A 17,160-nucleotide genomic window follows, 5' to 3' on the forward strand; every position below is an offset into this window, starting at 1 on the left:
GTGTGTGTGTGTGTGTGTGTATATTTACTATAAAACTCATATTAGGTGGTAATTAAATTAGGTGGTAAACTTAAATTCTTGCCGCTCGCTATTAAAGGGTACTGGATCTAACCCTGGCGAGTTTCGACGAAGTCGTATGTCTTTTGTAGTTTAGACATCGCTAAAAGTGATTCAGTCTTCACAGATTAGATTTCTCAACGCCAAAGAGATTTTCCAATCGATTGAAAATGAACCACAATAAGCTGTTTTTCCGATATGTGTTTCTTCACTACTTCGACCTCAAGAAAACCGCAGCTGAAGCGCATCGCCTATTATCCGAAGTATGATGATGAAACTTCATCGAAAAGAACATGTATAGTTTAGTTTGTACGTTTCCGAAACAATGATTTTGACGTGAGAGACAAAGAACGTATTGGACAGTCGAAAAAATTTGAAGATGTCGAGCTGCAAGAATTGCTCGATGAAAATCCATCAGGTCAAACGTTTTTAAAGTTATCGATAGCGTTAAATGTTACTCCAATGACCATCTCAAAACACTTGCATGCCATAAGAAAAATTCATAAGGAAAAGAGATGGTTATCACATGAGATGTCAGAAAATGCCATTTTGAATCATTTGTCTATCGCGTCTTCTTTGTTTGCTAGGCAAAGAAAAAAAAGTTTTTTGTGGCGCATCGTGACTGGCGATGAAAAATGGATTTATCTTGATAATCCCAAACGGAGAAAATTAGGGGTGAACTCTAGCCAACTTCAACGTCAAAGAAGAATATTTGCAGACCTAAGACCTTGCTCTGCATTTGATGGGAGAATGTGCTTTATTACGAGCTATTGCATCCAAATTAAACCATTATAGCTGATCGCTGTCAATAACAATTATGCCGATAAGTTGATGCAAAAAGGATCATCTATAGCCGATAATCGACACAAAGTCATTTTGTTACATGATAACACTCAACCGCATGTTGTGAAAAGCGTGTGTGAAGCAGAACGTTTATTTTGTAACTGTTGGAAGTTTTCTTCGCTGATTGGATTATGCTTTTATATCAGAGGAATGGTCCAATCTCAGCAAAGAATCATAAAACGGTTGCAAAACTGTTATATGTTGCTGAATGCAGCCATTTCTACAACTTAAAAACGGGAAATTCTCCCGTATCCAATGTACTCTCCAGACTTGGCACCATCAGATTACCATCTCTTCCAGTCGATGCGACGCGCACTTATGGACACTTCTCCAGTTGCGAAGAAATCTAAAAATGGATGGATGAATGGATCGCCTCGAAAGACACCGTGTTTCTACCGTCGTAGGATTATTTTGTTTCCGAAGAGAAAAAGTAGAAAATGGAGGAAATTACTTTGATTAAGGTATTCATTCATCTTCCCTTCGAAACAAATCAATTTTAGAGATGAAAAAACGGCAGGAATTAAGTTTATCATCCAATATATAAAATCTAAGCACAATCATAAGCTTAATCTTAAATGTGAATAATTTATGACTTATAGGTAAACACCATTGCATGGGAGAAACATTAGCTAGAAGCAACATTTTCATCATAATAGCCACGCTGCTACAGGCATTCAGCTTCTCGGTAGTACCCGGTGAGCCACGACCAACCACGCAAGACTTTGTGGATGGTGTCACGGCTGGTCCTAAACCGTACAGAGCATTAGTTTCTTTGAGAATGTAAACTTGACATTTGACCGAAGTATTATTTCTACAATGAATCTCGTCTCAAACTTGCCATTTTAAATAGTTATTAACAATAAGAGTATTCTTTTTTTCTTTCGAGTTCTTTCGAGTTAATGAATCTATGTATACAGACTGTAAGATAAAATATATATATATATTAATATAATATATAAAATATAAATATATATATATTAATTTTGATATACATATAACGTTTGTCACAAAAATATATTTTTATTATTATTGTTATATAGGAGTATACAGACAGACATATGTACATATATAAAGAAAACTACACGAAATAAATAACTGTTCATACATTAGAAGAATATAGTCTTCGTATCACTGTTTGTTCATCAAACAAACATCTGAATCGATATCCTTGCGTCGCATGTTTGACAATAATAATAGCAATGCGAATATTGAAGGATCATATTCATCTGAATCATAAACTTTATATGCCAAGGATTCACACGTGATTGAATTAGTAGCGAACATCGAGAGCAGAGTCCGACTGAAACTTTTACTGAAACTGAAAACGAACACTTATTATGTGTCAGTTCCGAATAGCCATACAGCTCTTCATAAATATTAATTTTAATATATGTAATTATTGTTTCAATAATTAAATTATAATGTTTATGAAGAAGTACTTATGAAGAAGTACTTCTTTGGTCAAAATTGACACACAATCAAAATTTCGATTTTCGATTTCGGCCGAAATTTAATTATTATTTCAATAAATTATGATATTTGAAGAAAAAATATATAAGGGCATATATATACGTATGGCCTTTATAGGATTCCTATTTTTTAATTTTGGTTCGGCTGAAATTGACATATAGCCGAGTGTTTCGGTTGTCAGCAAAAGTTTCGGTCGGACTCTAATCGAGAGCGAGTCGAGACGCGCAAACAGGTACAGGTCAGTTAAATTCCGAACTAAAATACAATCTTACAAAAAGCAAGAAACACTTACGCTATATAGTTCTAAACTCAACAGTAGCCATTGTATACACTTGTAAACCGGATATTCGCAAAAGTGTGAATATCAGAAGCAAATTTATTACATTACTATCTGATTTTTGCACTTTAACAGCGCCATGTATACTAAAAAAAAGCCGTTAAAATGCTCGACCGACTTAAAAGCCAGTTTTGATTATATTAAACATATTCATTAAAACATATTTTCTTTTTTGTAATGGACGGCATTGAATTAACTGATCCATTTAAATATATAACATGACAGCAAAATAAAAAAATATATAAATTATTAAGAAACATTTATAAAATAATCAGTCGCTTATGCTAACCATGCAGGTAGTACCGAAAGATCACTTGAGAATCTTCATCCTTTAATCAGCTAGGCTGATCTTCTATTATGTGAATCTAAGCAAAAAATTATATTTTTAGAGCACAGGAGAGACTTAATATTATAATGAATCTATTATCAGAATTTTTTTTACCTCAGATAGAATGGCCCAGTTTTCACTTTCACTATGTATAGTTAAACGAAGTACCGAAACCTTACCCAATTTTCGATCTATGGTCCCTTCGGCAACACCAAGTACATCAAACTTACCTATTTCATACACAATATACTTTTTAACAATTTCTCGAATTATTAAATTATAAGATACATATTATAAAATTTTTTTATTACCTATAATAACATAACCGTCCTCCGTCACATCGTTGCTATTTCTATCTAATAACGGAGACACCTCGGCTAATACTTCCACGGTCGTATTGTAAAATCTATCAGAAGGATGTTCAGGATTTCCGCTCCTGAATAAGTACCTACACACAAAACAATAAAATGGTTATTTTTCAAAATAAAATGTTCAATCGTACTACTTGCAACTTACTTTTTTATAAAAATAGGATGCGAAAATTTAAACTTTAAATGGTCTCCTGGCTGAGGTAGCAAGCCCCAAAAGAATGACTCGCCCTTGTATGCTTTTTGCAATGTATACTGTTTGTAAGGCTTGATTTGAGTCTCTACAATTGCTTCAGGATTCTCGTGAGCGTAAAATAGCGTTATCTTGCCAAATTGTTTGTCCTATAAACATAATTTAGACATTAGTATTGTCATAATTGTATTTCACTTTTTTAAGAATAAATATATCTGACATTACTTTAAGTTTCTGCACTTTTCCTTTTAAAGAAGAATGCGTCCCTATGTGTTGAAAGAGAGAAGGTTTGTAATGTACCCATAATTCTGCTTTAGCCATTTTACAATGTTTCTGCCGTAACAAAAATTTCTTTTTAAAAAATCAATATTCTGTATTAAATATGTAATTATTATTATTTATACTAACGTGGTCCATGTCAAGACTGCAGACTTTTGTCGATATCAAATGGTCCAATAGCCAATCAACAGGCTTATCATTGTAGAACATTAAAAAGAATTGGATTAACCAGGGAAGTTCCACACATTTAAACAGTTTTCCTACAATTTTCAATAGAACTTAAAATATTTCTTTAATATCTACATCTGTGCAATATACAACAATGTCATACCGATAAAACCGAGTTGACAGAAATCGAGGACGAACCAATTTTCCTTTGTACCTATCTTCTGTAACGCAAAGGATTTCATGGTAGTTATAAAATTCTTTTTAGCTAAAATATCATCTTCCAATTGTACATAAAACGTGCCCTTAGTTTGGGCATAGGACATAAGAAAAGCAAAATCGAGATTCTGCTTGGACCGCCAAATGACACGTTGATGATCGTCACCGAGAGTGTCGCGTAATTTTGATAAATTAGGATAATAGGATAATGATGGTGATATTACATCGATTACGCCAGCTTCGCATTCGTTCGGAAATCTAAAATAAAAAATTCTGTTATAAAAGAAATCCATATTGATAAAGACACAAGAATGAATAAGATAAATATGATTTCATGAACTTACTGAACTTCAATTTGCTTTGCAACATATGTCACATAATCAATGTCTGTCTGCAAAAGAAATTATATATATATATATGGGATACAAAGATTCCAAAATAAAAAATAAAAATGTATGTTCAAATGTATTTGCTATTTTTCATTTCAAGCAGTAATTCTTGAAATATAAGAATAATTTAATGATTTTCAACAATTACAGCATCGCGTACTGATAATCAATGACTTACAAACAGGCAAGGTTTAAAACTGATCAATAACTTTAAACCTTGATATCTCAAAAATTATTAGTTGAAATAACAAAATTTTAACTTTCTTTTTAAAATATTTTTGCTATGGTATTTTCATTTGCAAATTTTAAGACACCCTGTACATATAATATAGTTTTATTAATTCATCAGTTTAATGTCCCAATCACAAATAATTTTAACTTGTTAGTAATTAGCGATTCCACTTACTTCGGCCACTAAAACGATGATGAGTGTGTCAGCGATCTCTGCGGTGTTCATACGATCCAACAGATTTTTCAAAGTCGCCATAAGATAAGATTGAACCTCGCGTTTTACCGTCGGTACTCCCAACACCATGCTTACTCCTGATCTACCTTTGCTCTGCACAAACGCAGGACGCAGACTATTCGGATCATTAAGAAAATGTGGTAGAAAATTGTAGATCGAAGGCAGTTTGATATTGGTGACGTTCGAGGTGCCGTTGTTGATGAGCAACTGCAGATCTGGTAGAATGTGATTACTCTCAATCAGCTGTAGCAACTGATGTGACAGCAAATTTATTTCTTCCTGACTGCTAATGTATTTGGCATGCAAATGCTCTAATTTCGCCTGCAACTCAGCAATGCTATTTTGTAGTACGGCTTCCTCACGCATGTCTGATGGTGTCAGCAGATTCAGAATCACACATGGAACTAAAACTAGCACCAGTACGATTACACATCGCTTCCGCACTGGAGTTAGCGTTGTAAAATGCGGTGTCATCTTCTCCTTTTCCGCTTCTACATTCTACATGATGGTATCCATTGGTAGAAAATAAAAATGAATATTATCTAGAAGCAACATTTGAAACATAAGTTATAACTTGTTACATAAAGATTCAATATGCTTATCTCAATTTATTTCAATTTATTTATTTAAAGATATAGAAGATTTTAATCTTATAATTATTTCTTTGTAATTATCAAAATTAATATGTATGTTTATACTGATAATTAATGATGAAGCATCAGATAAACAAGATTTAAAACTGAGCAATAGCTGTAAATTTTGATATTTCAAAAATATTACATATATTTGCATTAATTTATTTTTAATTAAAACATATAGTCACACAAACATTCTGCTATTTTAATAACTTAATTATAACTCTAATAATGTCTTCTTCAATGTAGCAATCTTAATCCCAAAATAATTTCGCTACACAGTAATAACTAATAATCAAATTGAGTAATACAGAATTATGTCCATGTAGTTGGAAAATAATTGGAAGAAGAATCACAAACGTCGATTAATTTTATCAAAAATATGTTTACTATCTTCAAATATATACTTAAATATAGCTACAATGTAACTGCTGTTAATAATAAAAAGTAATGATTTTAAAGACTGCTAAAAAGATACTATTATTATAATGAACTGGCCGATAAAATTCGTCAACATTAACATAGATAATTTTTTACATTTAGCCTTCTTCGAGGTCGCAGTCGACGAATGCTTGTCGCGACGACATTGCCTTGTCGTCGCCGTGGAACTTCGTCTTGTTTGTCTTAATTAAGGATCTTATAGCAGCACGTTACGCAACATATGATGCTCTGATAATGCACGTTTTCGAGTTTCCTTACGAAAAAGAAGAAACGCCTATCGTGCGCCTATCTCCTGTCTTCAACTCCAACATAACCCGTTCCGCCCGTTCGGGCATCAGCTCGTTTTAAGCCTACCGTATATAGAAATATACTGGGTGCTCAAGGCATCAAAGGCAATATTAATAAAGATAAAAAATGTCATTTTTTTTAGTATTTTTTATAACATTTTTTTCTTTTGAAGGAAAGTAGGAAAATCCAAGGAGCTAATAAGAAATTTGAAGAAATTAAATAAAACTGAAAATTATTTTGAAAAGTTTTGAAAAGAAAGTTTAAATTCGATTTTAATAAACGACACTAAACTGATTGATCTTTAATATATTTACGTCTTCAAAAATTATGCATGATTCAAAAACAATATCGCGTATGATTTTTTTTTATGGGAAGCGCCCATACAATATTTACAAAAACATACATTATTCTCTTTAATAATTTATTCGGAAAAGTTGATTCTAAGAAAATAAGATAAAATTAATAACTCGGGCCATATATTATGTATATACATTGAACATGAAACAACGTTTTATACGAATATACATATATATATATATATATATATATATATATATTTGTTATACCTCTCTCTTCTTTATGTATAAACTGGTATAAACCAAACCGGCGCTTGATCAAAATGCATGCATCTACGCATGAGGGAAGTCATGCGTAAACAAAGCATAAGCAATGAGCAACAAACGAATCGACCAATCATACTCGAGAATCCCGAGAATAGAAATCTTCGAATAGAAATATTCATGAGATTGGAAATTGTCCGCCATATTCAGAACTATAATGCGCAAAAACATTTCAAGTCAATTCAGTATCTGCACCGAGATACTGGGTGCGTTCGAAGAGATTATTCGCGCTATGGACGCAAACGCTACCAATGCTGTTCTTGGAGCCAATAGCGCGATAGCATTTAATCAAAAAGATATATTCGTCGAGGTTAAGTTATTAGGTGTACAACTTTGCTTCCGTTTTCCTATAGATGGCTTTAGCGTAAGTAGTGGTCGAAATAAATAGATCATAGACGTCATACAATAAACTTGGGCATCTGTCAACATAACCCCATAGAAACATTAGTCGATTTGTGTCTGCATCATAAAGTTATTCTCGATTGAAAATGTCAGTTTACGAGCCAAATTCTCGTCATTTGCGGGAGGTTTTAATTTTTTGCTTCAATATGAAGAAATCTGCGGCTGAGGCTCATCGAATGCTCTCAAATACTTATGGTGAGGTCGCTATTAGTGAAAGAACATGTCGTGAATGGTTTCAACGCTTCAAGAACAGTGATTTTGACGTCCAAGGTCATGTTCTGTATTTGGTGGGACCAGCTCGGCGTAGTATATTATGAACTGTTAAAACCGACTGAAACAATCACAGGCGATCGGTATCGAACGCAATTGATGTATTTGAGCCGAGCATTGAAAGACAAACGGCCGCATATACAACGAGAGACACGATAAAGTGATTTTGCAGCATGTCAATGCTCGACCCCATGTTGGTCAAGACATATTTGGAAACGTTGAATGGGAAGTCCTACCCTATCCGCCATATTCTCCAGACGTTGCTCCCTCTGACTATCACTTGTTTCGATCAATGGCACACGGCCTGGCTGACCAGCACTTCCGGTCTTATGAAGAAGTAAAAAATTGGATCGATTCGTGGATAGCCTCAAAAGATGACCAGTTTTTTCGACGCGGGATTCGTACGCTACCCGAAAGATGGGAGAAAGTAGTGGCCAGCGATGGACAATACTTTGAATCATAAATGTATAACCAGTTTTTTACAATAAAGCCTCGAATTTCGGAAAAAAACGGCAGAAGCAAAGTTGTAGGAGATTCTGTTTTAACCATCAACCAAACTTTTACCTCTAATTAAAATTTTTAGGTTTTCTAAAGTATTTGTAATGTAAATTTTTTATTTTCTCGTAGTGAATAACAGAATGCAATCTCAATTGCAATTTATGATAGCTTGCCGCTAGACTGAAATGAACAATGTAGAAACTAGATCAAAAAATTAGTTACACAAGTAAATTAATCAGATAAAAAGAAGAACCCTTGAGCATCCGTTGTCGATTTCAGAAGAAGAAGCATATCTACATCTAATAAGGATCTTAAACATCTGCAGCGGAATACCCTGCCGCACTATATCGCAATAATAACTTTTTTCCGTATACGGGAATTAAAAATTACCAGTAACAGGATATCAATGACTTTCACATTTATAATGAAATCAAATACACAAGCATACATTGCACTTCGCAGAAACTTTAAAAAGTTAAAGATGATACACAAGCAAGAATTACGTTTACTCCAGCCTAGTGGCAAGCCATCAGCAGAGATTAAAATTGAGATTGCATTCATTATGATAAAATTTAAAATTCACACATTACGTACGTACGTTTACTCTACGAAATTCTAAGAGAGAAAAGTTTAGTGACACTTGAGAACATAATCCCCTTAAACATTAATCTAACTTTGACAAATGTTAAACGCTATCAACGCTACACTAGGATCGTTCACGGATCTGTAAATGCTATCAATACTTCGGAAGAAATAGCGTTGATAGCACGCAGTTGTGACGTAACACGCCACCATTAATGACGTCATGATCGTGTTTGTAGCGCTATCTGCAGCTCCGCGAATAGTTTGTAGCACTAAATAGCGCGAATAGCATCTCCCCGAACGCACTCACAAAGACCGACATCTTTAGAAATCAGACTATACATTGAAGATTGAGAATAAAGATTAAAGATTGAGAAGAAATTTCACCAATGAAGACAAAGATTTTGGCTCCTTTTTATTCTGATTGGTCAAACTTTAATCTTTCAATATTGAATCTCATTATTCAATGCGTAGTCTGATTCCAGTCTTACGGGAGTTCGCGTCCTTGTGAATATTGAAGTAATTAAGAGTTAAAAACTGTGATAATATTGTACTATTAGGTGTACAACTTTGCTTCCGCCGTTTTTTTTCCGAAATTCGAAGCTTTATTGTAAAAAACTGGTTATACATTTATGATTCAAAGTATTGTCCATCGCTGGCCACTACTTTCTCCCATCTTTCGGGTAGCGTACGAATCCCGCGTCGAAAAAACTGGTCATCTTTTGAGGCTATCCATGAATCGATCCAATTTTTTACTTCTTCATAAGACCGGAAGTGCTGGTCAGCCAGGCCGTGTGCCATTGATCGAAACAAGTGATAGTCAGAGGGAGCAACGTCTGGAGAATATGGCGGATAGGGTAGGACTTCCCATTCAACGTTTCCAAATATGTCTTGACCAACATGGGGTCGAGCATTGTCATGCTGCAAAATCACTTATCGTGTTTCTCGTTGTATTGCGGCCGTTTGTCTTTCAATGCTCGGCTCAAACGCATCAATTGCGTTCGATACCGATCGCCTGTGATTGTTTCAGTCGGTTTTAACAGTTCATAATACACTACGCCGAGCTGGTCCCACCAAATACAGAGCATGACCTTGGACGTCAAAATCATTGTTCTTGAAGCATTGAAACCACTCACGACACGTTCTTTCACTAATAGCGGTCTCATCATAAGTATTTGAGAGCATTCGATGAGCCTCAGCCGCAGATTTCTTCATATTGAAGCAAAAAATTAAAACCTCTCGCAAATGACGAGAATTTGGCTCGTAAACTGACATTTTCAATCGAGAATAACTTTATGATGCTGACATAAATCGACTAATGTTTCTATGGGGTTATGTTGACAGATGCCCAAGTTTATTGTATGACGTCTATGATCTATTTATTTCGACCACCACTTACCACTAAAGCCATCTATAGGAAAACGGCGGAAGCAAAGTTGGACACCTAATAATTTTATGATTTATTATAATATAGTTTAGTAGACGTATTTATGCATTTAGAAATCAATAATACTCAATTTTTCTTTAAACTTATGATTTCAGTGCTATCGTCAAAGTTTGATTATCAACAGAGATAATAACTGCAAAGAAAAAAATTGTAATTTTTCTGCGGTATATAGGATGTTATAGCTTTACAAGTATGCGTATTTATTTTTGGAACATTTGTGTAATAAAAAATCATGAATTTAATAATGTATGAGCCAAATATTTATGTTAATAATAGTAAATTTATATCAATTGTCGATAATGTCAGCATTACTTCCGGGCTCTTGGGGCTCTTTTTATATCAAAAATTTACCCAGGGTAGACAGTTTTTAATAATATCTCGTTGGTGATATAAGGAATCAAACTACGCATTGAAGAATGAGATTAAAGATTAAAGATTGAAATTTCAATGAGAACAAAGAAGTTTTGGCTCCTTTTATTCTGATTAGTTAAACTTCAATCTTTCAATCTTCAATCTCATTCTTCAAGTAGTCTGCGTAATCTGATTCCAGTCTAACGATAAAATCACATGCGGAAAAGAACTGCGGAATAGAGAAGGCGTCATTGAAACAATCTTCCTACCACCCCATTCTTTCTAACTCTCAATTCGGCTTCAAAAAGTTTCGGTCGTATCAAAATAATCTCACTATTTTAACAGCTGCAATTCATGAAGGCCTTGGGCTCACCTACGGTTGCAATTTTTATCGATGTTATCAACATTATCTGCATTTGATAACGTTTTGCTCCACATCCTAGTGAACGATCTATTGGAACTTCAGTTCCCTTCTAAAACTGTTAAATTTATTGATAATCTCATTTCTTGTAGACAAGTATAATTTATCATCCATGGGACTCTCACGACGCCGAGAATCTCTCACAAAAACACTCCTCAAGGATCGGTTCTCAGCCCCCACACTTTTTAATATCTATCTTCGCAAGCTGAAAGATCACATCCATTCTCAAATCAAGATTCTTCAATTTGCTGATCTATTTCACATCTTCGGATACACGCTCTGTTCTCCAATCGAGAATTCGCTGAATTGTATTACCGAACACTTACAAGACCGAGGGTTTGAAGTTCCATCTAAAACGCAATGGTTTTCTCTAAACAAGTGCTCCTCCTCTTCCCTCCTCCCCCCTCTCCAAGTGGCATATAGTATCGGATACCCACATGCTCTTCTCCGTCCCAACCATCACTTCCTCAGTATTATTTTGGACTCTGGCTTCACGAGCCGTACCCACCTTGAGAGTACGGCTATCAAAGCCAAAAAAATACTACAAGTTTTGTCCGCAATTAGGAATACATGGTGGAGCGCTCATCCCCAGCTTTTTCTTGGAGCCTATCGCTCTATGCTTAGAGCCTCCAGTGAATATAGTAGCCTTGTATTTGGCTTGTCACGTTCTCGAACTTTCCTTTAGAAGTTCAAAATTGCGATTCGTATTTGTTTGGGCTGTCGGACTTCCATCCCAATTAATGCTCTCTTAAGAGAAATCAAAGAACATCCTCTTCATCTTCCAATTCCTTGCCACTAAATTCTTTATCAAAAATTCTTTCTGTCACTGACCATCCTACAGCTGAATCCTATTTAGTCTGGCAGATGCCTCCAACGATTTCTTTTCCTATCTGTCGCACTTTTTTGCTCCTTTTCTCTTTAAGATGGCTAATTCTTGCACGAGTATCGATCAATTCTACATTCTTTTTGCATACTATCATATACCTTCTCCTCCACTCACACACCTACATTTGTCCAGATCTCTCCTTCCTCTCTACTTTCTCAAAAAGAAACTTCTCGATCTGCGTACCATCCACAACGAACTTCGATTCACTCGGATTACTAAGGGTTACTATATTCTGCACTAAAATTGATGACAACCATTATGTAGGTTCGATAGTTTACTGACCACAAGCCCTTCTCCTACATAGACTCTCTGCCGATACATCGGTCTTTTCCGCGGAGGCCTGGGCAATCTATAATATTATTCTATCTGCCATTGGTCTCAACCTAAAATTCATATATATTGTTATAGATTTCCAAAATATTCTCAACATACTTTGTAGCTTCAATAATAATAGTAACTATATTATTTCTCGCATCAAATTGGTTCTTGTCGAAACAGTCAATATAGATATTAAGTTCGTTTGGATTCCCTCCCACACGGATGTTACGGATAATGAAAAGGCGGATGCATATGCGACAAACCATCTCGGTTCATGATGCTATTTCAGAATCCCCTACTCTGACTACTTTTCTTCACTAAAGGAAAAGTTTGACAATAAAATCGATCAAGTCCTTATCGAATCCTCGAATACTAAAGGGATTCGTTATTTTCAGCATATCTATAAAAAAACAAAGAAACCATGGTATTATCGATTCCCGCTTCACAGAGAGAGCATAGTCACAGTTACGCGCCTTAAAGTTAATCACTATAATTTAAAACATAGGCTTTTTAGGAAAAACTTTATTGATGATCCGATGTGCAATGCAGAATATGAAATGCCCTATGAAAGATGCAGGTCATGTCTTACTTTGGTGCCCAGTACACTGGCCACGCTAAATATGTGCGTTCTGCTTTGTCGAATATCATCAATTCCAATCTGAATGATCTCATTGTCTAAGGCCTGCAGAACCTGCCTAGACTTTGTTGCCTCTTAGATCCGTTCTACAATCAGTCGTATGTCGAAGTCGGGCGTCGTGCGCACGAATTGTCGGCTGTCGAATGAAGTTGTCGCAAATCGGCTGTCGTTATCGGAATAAGAGATGGTCAATTCCCGTCTTTTTCGACTACGACTAGATGAAACATAACCTTCGGACACATTTGTGTATGGATAAATAAATATTTTTATACGGATATATTTTATGAATATATTTATATTATATTATGGAATCACTGAATGTAGATGAAATAATTATTGATTTTGAAAATCATTGCATATATGATAAACGTGATGTGGATTTTAAAAATATTAACAAAAAAAGAAATCTGTGGCAAAAAATATCCACAAATTTGAGAAACTATTATGATATAAATATATCAAAGTAATTTTTTATTGTTAAATTATTATTAATTATAAATTATTATTAATTATAAAAATATTTTGTAATCTAATTCTTTCGTATCAAACTTAAGAGATGCCTATAAGCCCAATCAGAAAAGATAATGGAATCAACATAATGGAATCGATTTGATGTTTTTGATGTCGAATCGACATCGATTCGACGTCGATTCCATTTCTGACTGGGAGGGCTGACATTGGGTGAATTTGTGTATATAAATTTATTCAAGTTTAATAACTTGAATAATATACGATTCGAGCATCGTTTTGATCCTTTTCAATATTGTAAAACTAATTAAATCAATGCATAGTAGTCGTCAAGCAAGTGAAGTCACATTATTCTATTGAGAGTACAAATTAGTTTGGTTTCCCTAAAAATGGCTCCAGCTGTTGTGAACGGTTCCTAGTGACAGCTGATTTTGGCAGTTTCAGAGAGGTTAAAGATCTGCTAATAATATTCATATTTATATCACTTTGAGTTTCATACAAAAATCTGGATTTTTGTATGAACCTTTTACTATTTGAAATGTCGAATTTTGTGTTAACCAAGCAGCATTTGCGGGAGGTTTTGATTTTCTGTTTTAATTGGAAAAAAAGTGCGGCTGAAGCCCATCGAATGCTTGTCGAAGTTTATGGTGACACTGCTCCAACTGATAAATCATGTAGGAAATGGTTTCGACGTTTCAAGGATGGAGATTTCAGCGTTGAAGACGAGCCGTTCTGAACAGCCAAAAAAATTCGAAGACAAAGAATTAGAGGCATTACTCGAAGAAGATCAGAATCACGCAAGAGGAACTTGCAGAATCATTGGGGATAACTCAACAAGCCGTTTCTGTACGATTGAGAGCCATGGGAATGATTCAAAAACAAGGAAATTGGATGCCTATGAACTGAAACCGAGAGAAAGGTGATTTTTCACTTGCGAACAGCTGATTCAAAGACAACAGAGAAAAGATTTTTTGCATCGAATTGTGACTGGAGATGAAAAGTGGATATTCTGCGACAACCTCAAGAAGAAAAAATACTATGCTAAGCCCGGTCAATCGTTGCTATCGATCTCAACATCAACACCATGGCCGAACATTCATGGTTCGAAGATCATGCTCTGTATCTAGTGGGACCAAAAGGGTCTTGTTTACTATGAGCTGCTGAAACCTGGTGATTCCATTATGGGCGATTGGCTACAATTGATTCGTTTGAGCTGTGCATTGCGAAAAAAACGGAATACGAGCAAAGACATGATAAAATTATTCTTCTTCATGACAACGTTCGGCCTCATGTCGCTAAAGTCGTAAAAAAATATTTGGAAACGTTCAAATGAGATGTTTTACCGCACCCGCCGTATTCTCCAGACATTGCTCCTTCTGATTACTGGTTGTTTCAAAGGATGCAGCATGATTTGGCAAGTCACCGGTTCACTTTTTTCGCAGAAATCGAAAATTAGCTTCAAAATTCGATCGTCTCCAAAAATGAGTCATTTTTTCGAGATGGAATTCGAAAATTGCCTGAGAGATGGGAAAAAGTAATAGGCAGCGGATAATACTTTAATTGATCTGTTCATTCATTTTGTTTTGAAATAAATTTAATTGATCTATTCATTCATTTTGTTTTGCATTTTTGAATACAAAAAAAACGGACCGAATTAATTTGTACCAATACAATCATATGATTTGCGTCCAAATTAATAATAAATTTCAATATGTATTTAACCTTTCAATATCCATTCTTTACGACCTTTCGACTTCGATCAACGACTCAATTGTAGAGTAATAAATTGCATTCCTATGCGACAAATAACATACGATTAGCAGCCGACATCGACATATGACTGATTGTAGAACGAGCCTTATATAGTTTTAGGCCTAGTCTACAATCAGTCGGGAGACGTTTTTATATATGTAAGAAATTAACCAATCATGGTCGATTGTTTCTTTCCATGCGACAGCCGAAATGCGTCCAACGCCGACATACGACGTATTGTAGAACAGGCCTTAGAAAAACATCCAATCCTTTCGTTTATGGCGCGTGTTTTCGCGCAGCAAGGCAGAGTGATACTTTTTTCTGCTATATTCATTCATTTCATGCACAAACGTGTCGAATGAGCCTAATTTCATAAAAAATTAAATAATAAAATTGGTGAGAGGTTGTCTCCTTCATAATTGCCAGAATAAAATTCGTGCATAGAAATCATATATGTATTTATGTGTACAAATAATATTACAGAGAAACTGCTGTTTAACCTATCTAAAACAACATTGCTTTCCATTTACTGATTCTTAGATAATTCTGACTTGTGACGTTATAACTCAGAATGAACGTTTCCTTTTTCATTTTGACAAGTGAGATTCAATTGAGTTTTTACCTATAATCTCCAAAGATTATAGCGAGACCGTGCTTTAGGAAGTCTCATAAATTCACTTTAAAAGTGAGATTATGAACCTGTTGTGATGATTTTTACCAAAGTAAACATGTTATGACACTAATCTGATTGTGAGAATGAAATATTCGTCTCACTTTAGATTCAGTCTCACTTGTGTGTAACTGGAAAGCAGCTAATAAACTTTCACAATAAACATTATAATTTTTTAATGTCTTATGTCTAAAATGAGAACATAAAAATGAGGATATCTTAAAAATTGCTATAATGCTGAGCTAAGCTCGGAAGTCAACAGTCCTTATCAGTGAAGTTGGTCAACAACCAATTTATACAATAAAAGAGACGTAATAGTTGTAGACATAAAAATCATAGGATCTCAAATTGTAGGAAATTGACCAATTCTAATCGAGTTTTTTCCTTATATTTAATTACCATTGGTTATTTTCTTACGACTTAAGACCTTACAATTGTCTATGATTTCTATGTAGACAAGCCTAAAGACTATCAATTTTCTTAAAATCAAATTCAATTTTATTCCTTCGTATTAGTCGAATAATATTTTATTAGCAATATTTTTTTAGATATTTCATCGAAATACCAGGTATGTAAATATGAAACCGGAATTTAGCCATAGCTGTCAATGTAGTTGCAGTCAGACGGCGCCATTGACGACGCCATTTCCTTGTTCTGACATTTGACAAAGATTTTCAACTCACAACAATACAAGTTTCATACAACAGTATAGTTTGTAATAGCGTTGAACATGTCGAATTTTGTGCCTGGAAATTGCGGATTGCATTGATTTTCTGTTACCATTTGAAGAAAACTGCTGCAGAATCGCATCAAATGCTTGTCGAAGCTTACGGTGAGTATGCTCTTGGTAAATTATAGTGCTTTGAGTAGTTTAAAAAATTCAAAAGTGACGATTTTGACATGAGAAACGAAAAACGTGGAAAACCACCGAAAAAGTTTGAAGACAGCGAATTGCAAGCATTGTTGGATGAGGATGACGCTCAAACTGAACAACAACTCACGGATTAATTGAATATGACACGAGAAGTCATCTCCATATGTTTGAAATCCATGGGAAAGATCCAGAAGATGGGAAAATGGGTTCCACTGAATGAAAGACAGCAAGAAAATCGAAAACTTGCGAAATGCTGCTCGCCAGGTACAAAAGAAAATCATTTCTCCATCGAATTGTGACTGACGATGAAAAGTGGATATATTTTGAGAATCCTAAGCGTAAAAGATCATGGGTAACTCCAGGCAAACCATCGACTGCATCGACATCGACTACAAGGCCAAATCGCTATGGACGGAAGACAATGCTCTGTGGTTTGGGATCAGAAAGGTGTGATCTATTATGAGCTGCTAAAACCTGGCGAAACCG

General features: G+C 34.9%; 2 protein-coding genes across 2 annotated transcripts in view; one reads left to right on the plus strand and one right to left on the minus strand.

Annotated features, from left to right (window-relative positions):
- Positions 1 to 1,684, plus strand: part of LOC105623911 (probable cytochrome P450 303a1) — a 10,078-nt gene extending 8,394 nt beyond the window's left edge. Inside the window, exon 9 of the mRNA XM_012205283.1 lies at positions 1,500 to 1,684. Coding sequence (XP_012060673.1) covers positions 1,500 to 1,684 — 185 coding nt within the window. The remainder of the gene's footprint in view (positions 1 to 1,499) is intronic.
- A 1,358-nt stretch (positions 1,685 to 3,042) lies between these two features.
- LOC105623910 (alpha-1,3-mannosyl-glycoprotein 4-beta-N-acetylglucosaminyltransferase B) lies at positions 3,043 to 5,588 on the minus strand. Its single transcript, XM_012205282.1, has 9 exons — positions 5,055 to 5,588; positions 4,604 to 4,650; positions 4,207 to 4,517; positions 4,005 to 4,135; positions 3,822 to 3,929; positions 3,552 to 3,745; positions 3,347 to 3,483; positions 3,150 to 3,265; positions 3,043 to 3,072 (listed from the first exon to the last, which is right to left on the minus strand). The coding sequence occupies exons 1-9, from the start codon at positions 5,586 to 5,588 to the stop codon at positions 3,043 to 3,045; spliced, it is 1,608 nt and encodes a 535-aa protein (XP_012060672.1).
- Between the last annotated feature and the right edge of the window lie 11,572 nt (positions 5,589 to 17,160).

This window comes from Atta cephalotes, assembly GCF_000143395.1.
Source record: "Atta cephalotes unplaced genomic scaffold scaffold00067, whole genome shotgun sequence".
In the NCBI taxonomy this organism is placed as follows: domain Eukaryota; kingdom Metazoa; phylum Arthropoda; class Insecta; order Hymenoptera; family Formicidae; genus Atta; species Atta cephalotes.